Here is a 17,962-nt window from a genome sequence, read left to right on the forward strand (position 1 = left end):
TTCTGATCACAGCTTATTGTAATTTCTCATCACACTGAGAATTTATTTTTATTATTACGCAAGAACTAATACAATAAGAAGTTTCATTTAAACCAAGGACTACCTCTGCGTTTAGTTCCATACCAGAGTGTCTGAGAAAAATCATATCACCTCGGGCAGGAGTCGAACCAATGGTACAGGCGTTGGGACGGTAGCCCAAAGGTCGTAGGTTCGATTCCTGCCCGAGGTGATATGGTTTTTTCAGTTACTCTGGTATGGAACTATACGCAGAGGTATTCCTTGGTTTAAATGGAACTTCTAACTGAACACACTTATTTGTTAAGTTGAACGTCACACTTATTTCTTCTGGTCATACGCCGAAGACTAGGTCGATCAGTGTAATACTAAATTGTTACGTCTGGTCATACTTTGAAAGCGCGGCGCACTCTGAATGGCCTTGAAAAACGGTAGAGGGAAACGGGCGCATAGACCTCTATAAACACGCGGATTTACAATGTTGGAAATTGCGGGGGTCCGTATACGCTGCCCAAGTAACCTTACTAAGAATTAAAATTAAGGAACGTTTTGCAACTCTAGGTTATATGGAAACCACAGCTATTCAAAAATATAACTTTCATGAAAATTGGATTTAAATTAAAGAACTGTATGTAGATTTTCAGGCGAAAATATAAAACCACGAAAATTGGGGTCCCGTTAATTACCCTGAAAACTATACTTAAATTTAATATTTACTGAAATAACCGAAAGTGTAGGTCCGCTGAATCCTAACCTATCCAATATTTTTTTAGCGTTATCGGACTTAATTTTAAATAAAATATCTACCACACAAAGCGAAACCACCGAAAATAGTAAATTGGGCAAATGCCCAACTTCTAGGGCTCCGATTTGAAAACTTTATGAAAGGCTATCAATGCCGATGTATGTCCATTCGAACAATATATCATTGACTTTTCTAGCCCTTACTGTTAAAGAGATCTGCGCGACACGGTGGCATAGGCGGCATCGGCTACACTGTACGTGAAACTAATACACACAAATCCCTAGGATTGTGTGTAAAAACACGTCATTCCGTACAAATTCGGTCATAACTCGACAACGGTTCGTCAGATGGACGTGTGGATGGTCGTATTCGACTCAGCGTGATATTTAACATCAGGGAAATTAGCAAACACTATCCAATTCGTTCAACGCAAATTTCGGGGGCAATTGCCCCCTCTTGCCCCCTTGCTTCCCAAAAACTATGTTGTCCACCCCGCATCGCTGCAGACTCATCGGATCCTCAAAGTAGACCCCAAAATGAAATTTTTACGTCATATTGCAAGTTGGGTCGAATTTGGCCGCTGAGCTACCCTCTTTTACCCGTACTAGATCCTTTGTTGGTTCTTAAAAAAGAGAGAAGAATTCATTTTAGACTTTGAGTTAAATTTTCTAATTTTGAAATATGTATAAATTATAAGGGACTTTGGGGGAGGGCAAGTCACAAAATTATAGGGTGCACAAATAATTAGCCCAAATGTGAAAATACCTTAGCGCCGCTACTGGAAACACTAAGCTGCTCTATAAATTTATAAATATTTATTGGAAAGAGATTTTAAGGGTAGTTGTTATAGTGCAGCGAGTAGACAGTTTTCATGAAGAGATAGGAAAATGTGTTGGACGATTCTGCGTTCCTCACAAGTGTTCAGTTTTGGCTTTGTCGCCATCTATCATTGAATTTTAGAACAACGCTTTAAAATTTTATATTTTGTCTCAATTTTAATGTTACTTTTGTCGTTATACCATTTATATCTGCATATTATAAGCAATAAATAATAAATTACTTTGTGGCATTCGTTTGAAAAATAACCTGCTTCAGAAAACTTATATTTTAAACAACTTTTAATTTGACCTATATTATACAAAAACTACGAACTATATTCTTAAAATTACAGTTGCCAATCGTAAACTAAAATATACCGTTTCACGGGTTAAAGAAAATAAAATGAGGTTGTACTAGTAAACTCTAAAGTATTATCCAAATAAGACTTTAGTTTTCCTAACCCCTGAGTCTGGCAGCAAGAAACCGCATTTCGGTAGGCGCCTAAATTTTCCAAATCGTGTAGTCTAACAATTGTAAGCAAAAGTAAATAGGGGGAGAAAGTCTAGCACTTGGGTCCAATCGCACGACGTCTTATTTGAGGGGTAAATGGTTTCGGGCTTCCGAGATGCCTTCCCCCTCGCCTCCTAACAGGGACACAAAGCAATCGGTTGTACTCCGCCATGATGAAAAATAGTTCTCTATAAAATACGCGAAATTAAACTTTTGCTTTCGATAATTCGATTAATTTAGTTCCAAAATAAAGTAGATATACGATATAGTCTAATGCGACATTTTAAAAATAATAACACGACTTTTCAAAAGAAATAAAAATTGAAATTAAATCTTCAAGCTAGACTCAGATCGGGGGGAGCGTGGTGCTACCCAAAAGCACAGATTGGTACTAATTTATAATGTTAAGGCCTAACAATTTGCTAGTTTAGCTGAAATAATAGCTATAGCTACGATATTTTTTTTTACAATTGATACAGTATTTATTAAATAAAATCAACCGTTATCGAAGGAAGTATAATGGTCAGTATTTGTCAGGCAGAATATTTGAAATCTGAGTGCGGACTGGAAAATGTGTAACAATAATACACATACGCGGAACTTCATTAACTGCTCAAACGATGGCAAGAATCGTCCTCAGTTGTTTTAGCGTCGCTAAATTTAATAGTGCCTAATGGGTGTGCTAGTTTTCAATTAAAATGTCGGGGGGCGGGCCACCATTAACATGACCCGCCAATATAGGAAAATTAGTGTATTATGGATGTAAATATTAACATTTTTGTAACTTTAAATCCGGTGCGGTGCATATTTAAAAATGGGTGGTGCGTAATAGTGCCTAATGGGTGCCTAATAATGGGCTAGTTTTCAATTAAAATGTCGGAGGGCGGGCCACCATTAACATGACCCGCCCATATAGGAAAATTAGTGTATTATGGATGTAAATATTAAAATTTTTGTTACTTTAAATCCGGTGCGGTGCATATTTAAAAATGGGTGGTGCGTTATAGTGCCTAATGGGTGCCTAATAATGGGCTAGTTTTCAATTAAAAAAGGTCGGGGGGCGGGCCACCATTAACATGACCCGCCCATATTGGAATCATTGTTCTTTCTAGCCGTCCATTTAAAAATGTACGTATTTGGGAATCCGGTACGGTGAATATTTAAAAAAGGGTGTTAAGTATCGGTGCATAATGGGTGCCTAATGTTGGGCTAGTTTTAAGTCAAAAACTTTCGGTGGGCGGAACAATTTCAAAAATCAAGTATCTTTGAAACTGGTACGGTGTATATTTCTTTAAGGGTGGTGCGTAAGGGTGCATATTAGGTGCCTATTAATGGGCTATTTTATTTTCTAAAGTTCAAATGGGCGGGCAACTATTAACCTAACCCGCCCTTTTTGAAAATCGGTATAGTTCGTCCCGTCAATTTCAAAAATCGTGTTTCTTTGATGCCGGTGCGGTGCATAATATTTATATGGTGGTGCGTAACGCTCCATATTGGGTGCCTATTGATGGGCTACATTAAAGTTGAAATTGTTTATGGGCGGGTCACTATTAACATGGCCCGCCCGTTTTCAAAAATCTATTTCTCCGTAACCGGTATGGTGCATATTTTAAAACACGTGGTACCTAACGGTGCATAATTGGTGCCTATTGATAGGCTAGTTTTCGGATGAAATTTTGAAAATGGGAGGGTCACCGTTAACTTAGCCCGCCCATTTTCAAATCTTAATTTCTTGAAAACGCAAGTGGTGCCTATTTCGTAACTGGTGGTGCATATTAGTGCGTATTTGGTGCCTTTTTATAGGATATGTGGTTTTAATTTTGGTTAGTAGGGCGGGTCAAGTTAATTGAGGTCAGATAGTTCCCTAAATTTAACTTTACAAAATTCATGTACAATAAATATTATGCTGTAATTTTTACAGGCCTTATGAAGTGTTTACGTAAAAACAACACTCTTGGAAAAGAATCTAGATATATTCTGCAAAAACAACCGACTATTTTCTAAAAATTACGGTTGCAAATCGTAAAATTAAATATACTGTTACACGTGTTAAAATAAATAAAATAAGGTTGTAAATACCACGGGGAAATCCTGTTAATTAATTATTACCAGGAATGTTTTTAAATTTAACTCTTATGACTCCCGTAATTTATTTTTCTCAAAGTATCAGAATACATGCCCTAAGTTTAGCAGACCTTTAGTCATAGTATACAGTACGTTTATTTTAGAGACCCAGGATTCTTCCATTATGGATCCAAGGCTCCTGTTTGAGGGACACGTCTACTTCCGCCACAACAAACCTACAACAGAGAACTGCCGAGACTGCCTTACAGTGAAGTAGATTAATCCGTACCACCTTCATGCCCATTGCCCAGCGACTGTTGCCGGTGTTGGTGATGGGTAACTCGCCGACTAAGGGGGTGGGTATACTAGCCCCCTATCCAGCCACACCACTCGCACCTTCACTTGAAGCCACTGTGGGCTGGACTGCCCTTCATTACCGGTGGAGGTGTTCTCCACCATCGTAATGTCTGAAATATCCGACATGAAGCCCAAAGTGACATCACCCAGTTCTCCTGCCTGATCTAAGTTCGACATTTCAGTAGCAGAGTCCTCTGCCACTGCTTCAGGCTGCACTGGGGTGTTAGAATTTTTAAGGACACACCACTGATAGTTACCTAAATAATAATAGGTTTTAAATTTTTTTAAATTTATTTACCTATAAGAATATTGTACATTATATCATCCGTTGTTTTATTCTTTCGAGGAGGTCGATACACATTATCATTGTGGTCAGGAGCTGCTAGTATGACTCGGCAGATATAGCCTTCCCGTCTAAGGTGTTATGTAAATTAAACTGTTATAATGAAAACCGTATAATTCTATATGTTCCGGAGGGTGCCTGGGTTTCCCAGTTACGCAACTCCTCCCACTATAAGTAACATAATAGCGATAAGTAGGACATGAGCATGGCCTAGTATTTTCATGCTAATTTTCTATTGAAACGTTTTTATTCACTGACACTCTCGCCCAGTTCCAACTTGATCTTCCAACTGCTGAGTAGTATACATGAAATTAGCATCCTCGGTGAATGAAGTTTATATAGATTTTAAGTCAATCATACAATACGCTAACCCTAAATCTTTCTTATCCACTTGCAAATATAGCAGAAAATAGATATTACGGCTTGGTCACATATTTTAGACACTAGAGGGCATTGTGCGGGTATATGCCATGGTTGGGCAATAACACTAAAAAGCAATTTAGTGGTAATAAAGGTTAAATTATTTTTGGTCCATGGTTTGTTATAATAAAATATTTTATTTTAGTGGTAATGTTTGCTTATCTTCATACTTCCCATTATCATGTTACTTATGGTATCAGGTAAGACTTCTAGTATATACAACAGAACATTACCCAAATGTATTTCGATTCAATGCATATTTTAATATGAGGCTGTGAAAATTCTCTAGAGCACCAGTATGTTTGAAATTGCAATTATAGTACTGAACCAGAAAAATAAAAGCTTTTATTAATATATTTTACTCTCACCTAAAGTTGGAGAAATAGTTGAAACTCTTTAGAAAATCTTTATCTAATATGACAGTCCTCAATGCCTCAAATGGTGGTGACCCTTTCTTCAGCCATTCCTTATCGCCATTAGGGACTGTTAAATTTTCGTGGTGCCTGCAACGACCAGTTGACCACTCGTGTATCCCTTGAATGTGGTGCAAAACAGTTATGAACATGAGCTGAAAATAACCTTCAGGATTAGTATGTGGAATTTAGGAAAATCAGAATTTTTACCCAATCGCATTTTATTTGGATCCTTTTCACAGTGTTGAGAACAAAACCAAAAATGATCAGCTATCGCTTTTACCCACTGTAAGAGAGATCTTGTTTCTTTTCTTCCTCCTGCCTGAAATGAGTTTAAAATAAATTTATTCATAAAGATAATAACAAGGGGTAATAAACAATACTTGGGGCGCAAATTAGGGGACCGTTCAGTAACGCTCATCAAATACATCAATGAGTAATTGATGCCGTCATTTTCCTACTGTACGCCTTTTTACGTTTACGGTTACGACTCCACAATGGATATTGGATGCTCATCAAAAACACCTGCTTTTCATTACTGAACGTACCCTTGGCTTGGTTATTTGTACCCCAGAGGAGACAAAAATCCAAATTAAATAAATTTTTAATGACACACCTTCTTTAGCTTCTTTTTAAGATTTTTTGCCGCGTGCCAAATGTCTTGTTGGTGCTTGATGTGTGGATGTGTGTTTCCTATGTAATAAAGTGCAATGATTAATTTTGAAATAGAATGGCAGAGCTAAATATATTTACTCATTCGAGCTGCTATTGGCCTATGGCCATCAGTAACAATTTCAGATATTTTATCCCTTTTTTCTAGTTTGGATATTATTTTCTCAAAACCAACTACCTCCATTTGGTTACTATTACCAGCGGTATGTCGCTTATCAATAAATTGTATATCGACAATCTTGTTATTATCCAACAACATTCCGGTTACAGCGCTATACTGACTAGTGTGCCCGGGGCTGTCATTTCGACCGTCGATTGCTACTTTTAAAGGCTTAGTGTGTTTAGCCAATATAGAAACCTACAACATTAAAAACAATCAGGCAAGGCCGTCTTAAGGCATGGGCTAAATGGGCTACAGCCCAGGGCCCCCAGCCAGTTTTGGAGCCCCCGGAAAGGCCAGCCATACAGCCTCTACTCTAGGGATAAGGGTTTAGTTGGTTAAATGTTATTTATGCTCATTTAATATTATGTATCTTTTAGATACGTCTAAAATAACTTGAATCATCACCACATCGCGTATCATACGGTACCAACAATTTATAAATCCTAACACCAGTTCGCCTATGTTATACTTTTGAAATGAAAAGTTTTGGTTTGATTATTGTGTAGTTGAATTTAGACAACGGACATACAAAGGCCGACTGTTGGGGATCTTAAGAAATAATTTAGCCCAGGGCCCCAAAAGGTCTTAAGACGGGCCTGCAATCAGGGTTTACTTAAGCCAATCTAGCCTTTCACTATAGTATCAGTTAACCTTTTATCTCAGAAAAACTTACTTGTTCATTATCCCACACTGAGAGAAAAAGACCCTGTTCAAATTACATTAAAGTGTTGGAAGCAGGGGATGCCAAGACGTTTCTGTAAATATAACAGATTATTCCGTATTATAATATTCCAAGTAATTGTATGTTAATTTAACATGATGAAATAGCTGTAAATAACACAGTAATAAAATCTGTCAAATCAACATGAATAACAGTCTGGAGTACGTGAACCTTATACGTAATTTTATTGGCATATTAAAGTTGGTTTTACACATCCGTCGGTAGAAAATACTTTTTATATCTCAGTAAATTCGAAGTAGCAAATAATTAATTCAACACACAATATTGTAGAAAATACACTAACGCGTTTAGTCAAATTTACGAATATGAAACGGAATTTTAGACGTGGTAGCTAGGAAAAAAACAGCTAATATACAGGGCCGATCTCACATTTTTCAATAAAATATAATTAAAAGGTTATCTGAACAGACAATTCGGGGCTAAACGGGTCAAATCTCTCAGAGAGACCCTATAAGCACAACTTGTTCTTGAGTTTTAAACAATTCGGCTTATGTTCAGTCCTTTTTGGTTAGTATTTTTTTTAAATTTCACGCGAAAGGTTGATTTCTAGTATATAGCTAAGGTAGCATACGTAAAGAGACTATATTCCAAAATATAGCACGATTATAATTTACATGCTTACGTAATCACTGATACACAGCTATTTCACTAGTAAAAATGATTTTGTTTAAAAAATAACAATCAAATCAATAGAATGTTTTACGAGGCAACTGGGTTTTCAAGTTTTCCAGATAGGTACTAATATAACTGTGAGCCTCTCTATTAACCAAAGTAAACAATCGCTTAAGTAGTATTTTAACGAATTGTTTAATGCTGTAAATCAATTCGACCAACGACTAAATATAAAACGCTCGCTCTTTTCCGAAAGAAACACTCGCTTAGGTTGTATAAAATATCTCACGATTTTTATATTTATTAATTTTTCTTATTTATTTCGTACAATTTCTATAACGTTTTAATTAATATTTAATTAAAACCATTTGAGGCCGATAATGGATGGCTATAGCCACAAAACATATCATGACTCTATCATTAATAGATTTCAAAATAGAGCTATTGAAAGTCAAAGTTTATTCAATCCCTGCCTTGGGCAGTGCACCCAAAAATATAATTTTGGGCAATGTCGGAATCGAAAACATTTCTTTATCACTTCTTGGTCTGCAGGGTGAAGGATTATCAAAAAAAAATTACCATGCATTTTGCATAATTAAATTTATGGGGTTCAGATGCTATTAACTAACACTTGTAAGTAGATGAAGGGTGATCGTACGAGGCGCGCCCCCACAGCAATGAACAAATAAATACAAATGTTTAAAACATTTGTGTGCTGAAATAACTAGTTTTTCAAAAATACTGCCTCTCCGATAAATTATACGTTTGAAGTTTGTAAATTGAAATTATTGGATTCCAGTATATCTACAGTGTCAGATATGCTAATTGTTTTTAAAGAACTTCCATGTTAATCTTACTGAAGCTAGCCGTTTAAGTACATATCTGTTATTCAAGTAAATTTGACGTAATGAACTGTTAATTTTACACTCTCGGTGTGTGTAATAAATACAGCTGCAAATATTCCTGAACATTTTTACAATGTCCTTCTGTACATTTCACAAGACCAACCCATTTTTATAGAATACAGGCCATTTATGTACTTACGTTCCTGAATAAAATAAAGGATACGTGTAATTTGTACAGGATTATTCTGTACAAGTTGTACACACACCAGGAACGTCATTTCAGGATTTTACAGGAGGGGGCAGAACTATAGAGCTCCGGAAAACCAGTTTTTTAAAAGGACAAAAACCCATCAAATTTCATATTTTTGGGATTTTTAATCGAAATAGTTATTGCATATTTGCTATTGATTTTCAGGATAATAGCGAGAACCAAAAATTTCCCAAGATATGCATGAACATTTTAAGATCATAGAAATCCAGGGGGGGGGCAATGCCCCCCCTTGCCCTACCCAAATGACGTCCCTGACACACACGTTTCATGTAAAGATCTTCTGTTAAATTAAAAGATAACAGTAATTATCACAGGATTATTCTATGCAAGTGATATACAGACGGTTCATGTAAAATTATCCTGTTAAAACTAGGGTTTTTTCTCTCAGTGCAATATCGGACAATTGGTGCAATACACTTTTCTCTAACCCATTTCTGAAACGTTTTTCGACTGAAAAACTTGATTTCCAAAACTATAAATAAGCACTGTATCTAAGTTTTAATGAAAAGTAAAAATTCACGATTTTCCATTAAGAAAATGCATAAGTAATATAATAACCATAAGTATGACACTGCCCATTGTTATTCAATTAACCTTAACATTTCTCAATGAGTCAATTCTATTTCGTAGCACACAAATTTAGCAGAAAATGGATATTCCGGGGAAGTGTCAAGTATTTTAGACACTAGGTGACTCCGTGCTGAATGAAACCATGATTGCATAATAACTCCGAAAATCAGTTATGTGGTAATGTTTGCAATTGTGATACGTACAGTTATGTTACTTACGGTAAATTCAATAATAAAATACTTAAGCGTAGGAATTTCTAGAAACGAGTATGTCTTTCAAGAAAACTAAACATGAATCATTAGTATCTGGTTGAACATTATCATCATTTTCATCTTCATTATCGTAATTGTCACCATCTGACTCCGAGTCGTTATTAGTCTCATCATCAAATTCTATCTTTTTATTGCCGGGGTACTCCCTGCTGTACCCCTAAAGCATAATTTAAAATCATTATTTTTCTTTATTTTTCAAATTGCCATTACATTAAAATTATTTACCAAGTCAAATTGGAATTGTTCAATGATTCTAATGATGAAGCAGCAATTGTTACATGTAGGTCTATACGCCTTCTATAAGTTAAAAATATTTGATAAGCTCTTTAAAAAATTATTAGTAAAATTGACATTCTGAACTTCGTTCCCGGGTTTGTACTGGCTTGCCCCTACTTACAAAATACCTTCTTACGTCCCCCAGGTATTTCAATTCCGTGGGAGCTTTATTAAAACATCTAACCTGTGTTTTTTTTTAATATAACTAGTTTTAACTAACCTAGTACGAGGTGTTAATCGATGAGACAATGTAATCTCCATTGGTGAAGATGGCACCAATGATGGAGTAAGGTCTGTACACCGTGTAAAAGTTTAAAAAAAACAATAAGTTCATGGAAAAGTTACCTGTGCCTTTAATAATTAACGCTACTTACCGAGGAGTACAAGGTGTTAATATTGGAGTAAAAGCAATTGGTGTTGATGACACCAATTCTAATGGTAACGAAGCATTTGTAAGGTCTATACGTTTCCTAAAAGTTAATAATAATGTACTAAACTTTTATTCTGGGTGTTTAATAATTACAGTTACTTACCTAGTGCATGGTGTTAATGCTTGTGAAGATGGCACTATTGTTCTAGATGTTGAGGGTGACAGAAATGTTTATGTAGATATATCACCTACAGGTTCTATAAAGTCATTAACTTGACAAGTTTCACTAGTATTATCTAAGGTTTCCAATTCAGGCTTATAACAAAAATTACGGCCTTTGTGGAAATCCAAAAGATGTTCGATGAAATAGGAATTCACTGGACATTTGGTTGAAAATAAATTTGATAGGCGACAAGGCCTAACGGAACTTTCTTCTTTGACCCATAACTTTTTCTGCAACTCAAATTCCTGAAAAGCGGACAATAAATATACGCGAGACTGACCTCGTAATTTCCCTAATTCTTGTTCCTTTTGTCTTTTAACATCGGTATTTGGAAGATTTTTTAAAGTTCTTTTCCGATTTCTAACGCCAAGAAACGACTCTATGATTCTACACTTTGTAACACTAGTACTCGGCCGCGTTGCGCGGTGCGCAGACGATCTCGTAAATATTTTAGGTGGAAAAACAGGGTTTGAGCGGAGACACGAGTGGCGGCAATAGTAGAGATTCTACGAGGTATTCGACGGTAGCGATTCCGGTGGATATTTCTGTAAGCTTATCGCACCCTACCAAACACGTAGGGTTATACTCCCTTTAAGGTACAACCTCTTAAAAAGGACTTCTGGAGTTTTCGTCCAGCGATCCTTTCTCCTTAAGGCGTCCTTGAACGGTTTCGGTAGTTCACTGGCCTTTATTACTAAAAGTTTCGTACCCTCTTTGGTAGCACTTACATCTGAGAAGAAGTATTTTCCATTGAAATTTCGTGGTCCCCTTTAAACATCGTAGGCCCTGGGCACAGCGCTCATTATGCCCATTGGATAAAACCGCCCTGTTTGGGTATAAGCCTAGCTGATTATTATAGACGAAAATTATTTGCTCGATCTTTAATAAGAAAAAAACAGTGTTTATTTAAGTAATAGAAAAATAAATAAAAAATATTAAAACTCAATACTGGGATTAAAAAGTCGCATATTATGTTGTGATATTTTAATGAATTACGTAAAAAAAATTCGATTAAATTGAAACCGACCAAAACAGGATATATTAGATTCGAATATACCAACACAAAGTAATATATTTTTAGAACATCGCATATTTAAAAGAAATTAATTAATAAAGGATGAAGCTAAAAAAGTCATTATTTTACATTAATGTAATTTTACAGGATGTCTGATTTTTTTCGGAAAGAGTTTTTATTTCAAAACTATAATTGGTAAAGTGTTAAAACTTTCAATTTCAGCAAAATTAAAAATATTTTCATGTTGTTCTAAAATGAATTTTTTTTTAAATAACGGGCTGAAAATTTTCCAGGCCAATAAGGATTGGCAATAACGAATTCGTCTGCACGTGCTTCGACGTTACATTTAAAAGCATTGTTTTTAAATGTTTTTGCAATCAGGAGATATAAATTTAATTATTTTTTAGATTGTAAGATTATAGCTTCTAGATAAAATTAATGAAAATAATTTTGGTAGGACAAAATAACCGATTGTTGTTTTTTTTAAAGAAGGGCATTGTAGGCGGAAGCCGACTTGTTGACGTCATGAATCGCTTCCGATTTGGGCGGCGAAGCGATTGGAAACGCATGGACGCGTAACGGCGACTGTTCATACGGCAAGAGCCAGACGTTGCGGGAGCAAGTGTGAACACGACTGATAGGTCAGGAGTCACTAAATTTCAACTTTAAAGGGTCATTGGTTGTGAAGGTCGATATCACAATATTCAATGTCGAAATCTCTCTGTTTATTGTAGATATTCCGTATAATAATATTTTATTATACTATCGAGATGAACACTTTGAAGGTCGAGATCGCTCTGTTTAAAGTAGATATTTTTTTAAGGTTTTTTTTACACTTTCGTGATAAACAATTTGAAGGTCAAGTTCGTTATTTGATAAGCATTGACAATTTGTGCACCCCTGGGATAAGTTACATTTATTAAGTCAACTTTTAAATTTTTTTCTTTCACTAATGGTTAATATGTGAAAACGCTCTATCTCTTGGGTTATACCAGGGAATTTTTATTGGAATATGTTTATTTTTTTTTTAATTTATGACATCCCTTTAGAAAATTTTCTAGAAGAAAACTTTAAAAAAGGATCTCTCAAAGTTTCTTCAAATCTTCTTCATAAAAACGTGTGTTATCTATAGGTTTTTAATTTAATATCTTAAAAAATACTAAAGATAATTTGATGAATTATATTATATATTTCTTAGAACTTTTAAGTTGTTTCATTAGACTACCTTTAAAGGTCCTGTATGAATATTCGGAAGGCATTATATCAGATTTTCATTATTTATTCTAAAAATTCTAAAGATGTTTCTTTAGCCCCTCTATAGGTCATTCTAGATACGTTATAAAGGATATTCTGTAGAAATTACATAAGGGATTCTATAGCAATTACAATGTGGATTCTGTTGTAACTCTAACTGATTTTCTAGAAACAACGCGCTGTACATGATTACTAAAATAACAAACAATTAATAGCTTCTGTGAAATATAATAAAGTTACACGTTATTATATCAGAGTTACAATATCAATGATTTATTCAATTTCGGATATGGAGAAGAAATTCATAGTTTTTGGAGTTGAATAGTTTTTTTTAGAAGTCTTAGAAGCAATTTTAAAGGTATTTCTATAGCAACTCTAAAGAGGATTCTAAAGCACCTCTATAGAGCCGCTATAATAACTTCCTGAAATCATGAGTAAGTTTTGAACTCATATAATTCGTGACATTGAAATGGAGGTCCCAGTTTTTGGAGCTGAAGAGCTTGGTCGCTTTTTGTTTAATTTATAGCTTAAAAGTAATTTGGAATCTGATTATTTTTAAGAATAAAACTCTAATCATTTTTAAATATTAATTATTTTTAGGATTTTTTTAATACGACTGTAGTTATTTTACTATGTATGGTGAATTGTTTATGATAGTTGTTTTCTATAAAAGTAACTTGTTTATTAAGGTTAATTTCTAAACAGACATTTCATGGTATTGTACTGAAACTCTTATGATCATTAAGCCATTGAAGTTACTTTGAAAATTAGGTTTTTATATTTAATAGAAATTCTTTACATTATATTTCGAAATCATTTAACTTCTTCTTAGATATTAGATAATAATCAGCTAGGCTAATACCTTAGACACTAACTTAGATACCAGTCATCGAGCTACGTTTTAAGCTATTAATTTAGGTGACCGTGTTCTTCTTAGAAATTAATTAAATTTTTCATAGAAAAATAGAAACTAATTAAATTTTTCATAGAAACTAATTAAATTTTTCAAAGAAACTACTTAAATTTTTCATAGAAACTAATTAAATTTCATAGAAACTAATTAAATTTCATAGAAACTAATTAAATTTTTCATAGAAACTAATTAAATTTTTCAAAGAAACTACTTAAATTTTTCATAGAAACTAATTAAATTTTTCATAGAAACTAATTAAATTTTTCATAGAAACTAATTAAATTTTTCATAGAAACTAATTAAATTTTTCATAGAAACGAATTAGATTTTTCTTAGAAACTATTTAGGTTCTTCTTAATAGTTATTTGTTTTGTTTTTCTTACAAATTACTTAGATTTTTATCACAAATATTGTTAGAAGATTATTAGAGGTGTGCAAACACCATTTTTTGGGGGTCGAATTGAATATCAAATATTTTTTTCAAGACACGTCAAATACCAAATCTAAAATATTTATACCGTCAAATAATTTGGTCGAATATTTTGAGATCAAAATTTTAAGCCAGTTAACTGCTCAAATACCAAATAGTATTTCGAATACCAAATAATTCGACTTATTTGTTTTTGAAATAACTAAATAGTTTGCATATTTGTCAAAAAAAGTCATTGAAATCACTATTCATTTTACTTGCAATAGTAAAATACTAAACCAAATGCATAATTTATATTTAATTTTATTTAATAAATTTAAACTGTAATACTAAACTTTTTAAAAGAAAACTTTTACAAAAAAAATTTAAATACACATTTTTAAAGTTTAACTACCCCAGGTCCAAGTCAGCTAGCGACTTTTATTTTTTAGTAACTACTATTAATGTCGCATTCGTTTATATTGATGTCGCATTCATTTATATTGATGTTACATTTTTATATTGATGTCACATTCACTTGAAATGATGTCCCATTCATTTAAAATAAAGTCACATTCATTAAAATGATGTCGCGAGCAGTCACCCAGATGTCGCTTTCGAATCGAGATAATTCGTAATCATATGCAATCGGTGCTATCAGTTTTCTTGAATAAAACTATCGCTTCTAAAACACAAATGGAGTGCATTTAGTATTCAGTTTCGCAGGTATTATATGTTGTCGCAATTAATAAAGGTGTTGTCGCATTGGTCCCCGTTAAACACATAATTTAATATTTTTTTTCATTTTTTAATATTCTGAGGCTACCAATAAATTAACCCCCCTTTTTAGTTTACCTAATCTGTTGCATTCGTTAAAAATAGTGTTGCATTAATTTGATTGACGTCTCCTTAGATTGATTTTTTTTCTTATTCTGATGATATAATTTTTTGTTTAATAAATACTCTTTCTATTGATGATGCATTTGAAAAAACGATTGTCGCGTTAATTAGCGTTAAACACGCAAATTATTTTATTTTTTAAACTTCTTTATTATATTTTGGGGGCTGCCATTAAATTAGCCCCCTTTTTTATCTATTACTGGTCACATTCCAATCTGGTTATGAAGAACTATTTTTATTGATGTCGCATTTGGAAAAATGGTTGTCGCATTGGTCCACGTTAACGACGTAATTTAAATTTTTTTATAAATTATTTTTTTATATTTCGGGGGCTGCCATTAAATTAGCCCCCCTTTTTTCGTTTGTCTATTATCTCATAACCTAATTTGTCGCATTCGTTAAAAATAGTGTCGCATTAATTCGCATTGACGACTCTTTTATATTACGGTTAATTCAAATTATGAATTAATATGGGGGGGATACTGTTAAGTTAGCCCCCCCCCCTTTCTCTATTAATTTTCTCATAAACTATATTTTCGCAATCAAAATTATATCTGTCGCATTTCTTCGCATTGACATGTAGTGGCTTTGATATTGTATCCTAGTTGAATAACAAAATTATGGGGGCTGACTTTAATTTAGCCCCCTATTAATTTTAATTATATCTCGATAATGGTTAAGTCACATCTCTTTTTCTTGTTGTTGCATTTTGTCGCATTGTGGGTGCATAAAATTGATAGAGATATTTTCTGGGAAATCAAAAAAGGGGGGCCAACGTATACGACAAATATTTTTCATGCTTTGCAAACACTTCATTAAAATCTCGAGTTTTTAAATATATGTAAAACACGCAGAAGCAGATCTTTTATAACAAATACAAAAATTATATTTTATTTAGATTATAATAATTTTTAACCAATAATTTAGTGAACTCAAAAATTCAAAACCGAAAAATCCAAAAAGTTACTTACTTCAACCTTTCTCCCAGTTATTAGTTTTGTTTTGAACTTGGTTTACGTTTTAGTTTTACTTTGCTATTCTAGAAAATTCCATAACAAAGAACACGCGAATAATCTAGCCAATAGGCGCTAGAATAAACCGCTTCTGCCTTTCACTGAGAAGTTTTAATACACACGGTATGAATAATGGACGTTCAAGCTACTCTTTATATGGTCCTTGCCACTGTGGCCTAAAGAGAGGTGCCAGAAATAAGCACTACTTCGGAAATTTCAGTTTTCTCCTCTGATGGCCTTGAAACTCAACAAATTAGAAAAAGACCCGGTTATTCGACCAGTTTGCAAACTATTTGAAAATACCAAATACATTTTTCCTATCTTTTCGAATATTCGACTATTTGATCAAGAGAAATGAATATTCGCGAACTTTCCAAAGTGCTATTTGGTTCAACGAATCGAATTTTCGATTTGGTATTCGATCGAATTATTTGGTCTAACCAAATATTTTGCACACCCCTAAAGATTACCAAGCTGCGTAAATTTAAGTCTAAAAACTGCTTATTCAAAATTATTTTTGAACAGTTGTATTTATTACTAAAAACTAATAATAAAATTTTATCATGATTTATAATTTTACATAATGATAGTTAATTATTAGAAAAAAAACGTTTCAGAGTTTTGATTTTAGAATATACTAAGGCTATAGAACCAATCCTATAATATTTCACAGATTATCCTTAGAAATTCTTGGTTAGTGGAATTATAGGCTTTCGACTCTTTACCTTAAAGCCACACTGTAGCAAATCTAGCAACCCAATTTTCGATATAGGTTTTTAGTTTAAAATCTAGAATAACAAAGGTAATCTGATAAATAATTAATATGTATAGACTAACTCTATGAATTTATAACTGAAAAATGTGAACAAATAAAAACCACTGATTATTTGTTCTTTAGTTATTGAGTCGTGACAAATATTTTCAAATATTTTTTTTTCAAAACAACCATGGTGTTTAGTTGTCATTAATTTTAAAATAAATCAATCAATACTCAGCTAGGCTAATACCCTTGGCACCACCTTAGGCCTAAGCCATCAAGTGACATTTAAAGCTATTTGTTCAGGTGGCCGGGTTACAATGCGTAGGAGGGTGGTGGCAAGCCCAGCATGCCACGCGAGTCAACAGCTCCCTACCAGTGGCAGCCTAAGGGGGGGGGGGGGACGGTCCGCCCCGGGTATCAGGGCAGCAGGGGGTGCCATCGGAGAAGCTCGAGGGGGGGGGGGTGCAAATCAGAACGATTAAACTTGAACAAGACGGACCCGTGAAAAGTTCTGCACGGACCTGGGGGGTGACACAAAACGCTGCCGCCGCCTCGGGGACCCAGCCATCTTAAGCCGCCACTGCTCCCTACACTAACTATTACCACTAATCTGTACAAGTTTTTATGGAAGGGGAAACCAAAGAGCTCGGGGGGGAACCCCTTTAACCAGTGGGGAGATAACTTGCAAACTCAACGCGGAAGGAGCTGTTCCGAGTTTTCACCCAGTGCCACAAGCTGGGATCGAACCTGGCTCCTCTTGCTGCGAGGTGAAAGTGTTAACCACTCCGTCACCCCACCTTAAATCTTATCACTTTATTTAAATGAAAAGGCATGGTTTTAGAAATTAACTAATCTGAGTGTTATATTAAAAGAAATGCTATTGCGCAATAATCAGCAATTCGTGCGATAAATTTTGATATTAAGAAACATACACTGGCCGGACTACTGAGTAGGAAATATATTCCTTATACAACCTTCAAGCGACCCTTTGTCTCC

General features: G+C 34.3%; 1 protein-coding gene across 1 annotated transcript; it reads right to left on the reverse strand.

Annotated features, from left to right (window-relative positions):
- Window positions 1–5,703: 5,703 nt before the first annotated feature.
- LOC149928581 (uncharacterized) lies at window positions 5,704–6,697 on the reverse strand. The gene is made up of 3 exons (XM_090159616.1): window positions 6,440–6,697; window positions 6,299–6,379; window positions 5,704–6,008 (listed from the first exon to the last, which is right to left on the reverse strand). The coding sequence occupies exons 1-3, from the start codon at window positions 6,615–6,617 to the stop codon at window positions 5,953–5,955; spliced, it is 315 nt and encodes a 104-aa protein (XP_090015742.1). The 5' UTR covers window positions 6,618–6,697; the 3' UTR covers window positions 5,704–5,952.
- Window positions 6,698–17,962: the final 11,265 nt, after the last annotated feature.

The sequence above is a fragment of the Leiobunum rupestre genome, chromosome 9 (assembly GCF_980474605.1).
Source record: "Leiobunum rupestre chromosome 9, qqLeiRupe1.1.hap1, whole genome shotgun sequence".
In the NCBI taxonomy this organism is placed as follows: Eukaryota; Metazoa; Arthropoda; class Arachnida; order Opiliones; family Sclerosomatidae; genus Leiobunum; species Leiobunum rupestre.

Bases quoted from the DNA above. Each gene is read 5' to 3' on its own strand.
- LOC149928581 (XM_090159616.1), bottom strand. From the start codon at position 6,617: ATGTTGTTGGATAATAACAAGATTGTCGATATACAATTTATTGATAAG. The intron at 6,380-6,439 runs GTAAATATATTT...TTTATTACATAG, and splicing joins GCCAATAGCAGCTCGAATGA to GAAACACACATCCACACATC. The intron at 6,009-6,298 runs GTCATTAAAAAT...AACTCATTTCAG, and splicing joins AAAGAAGCTAAAGAAGGTGT to GCAGGAGGAAGAAAAGAAAC.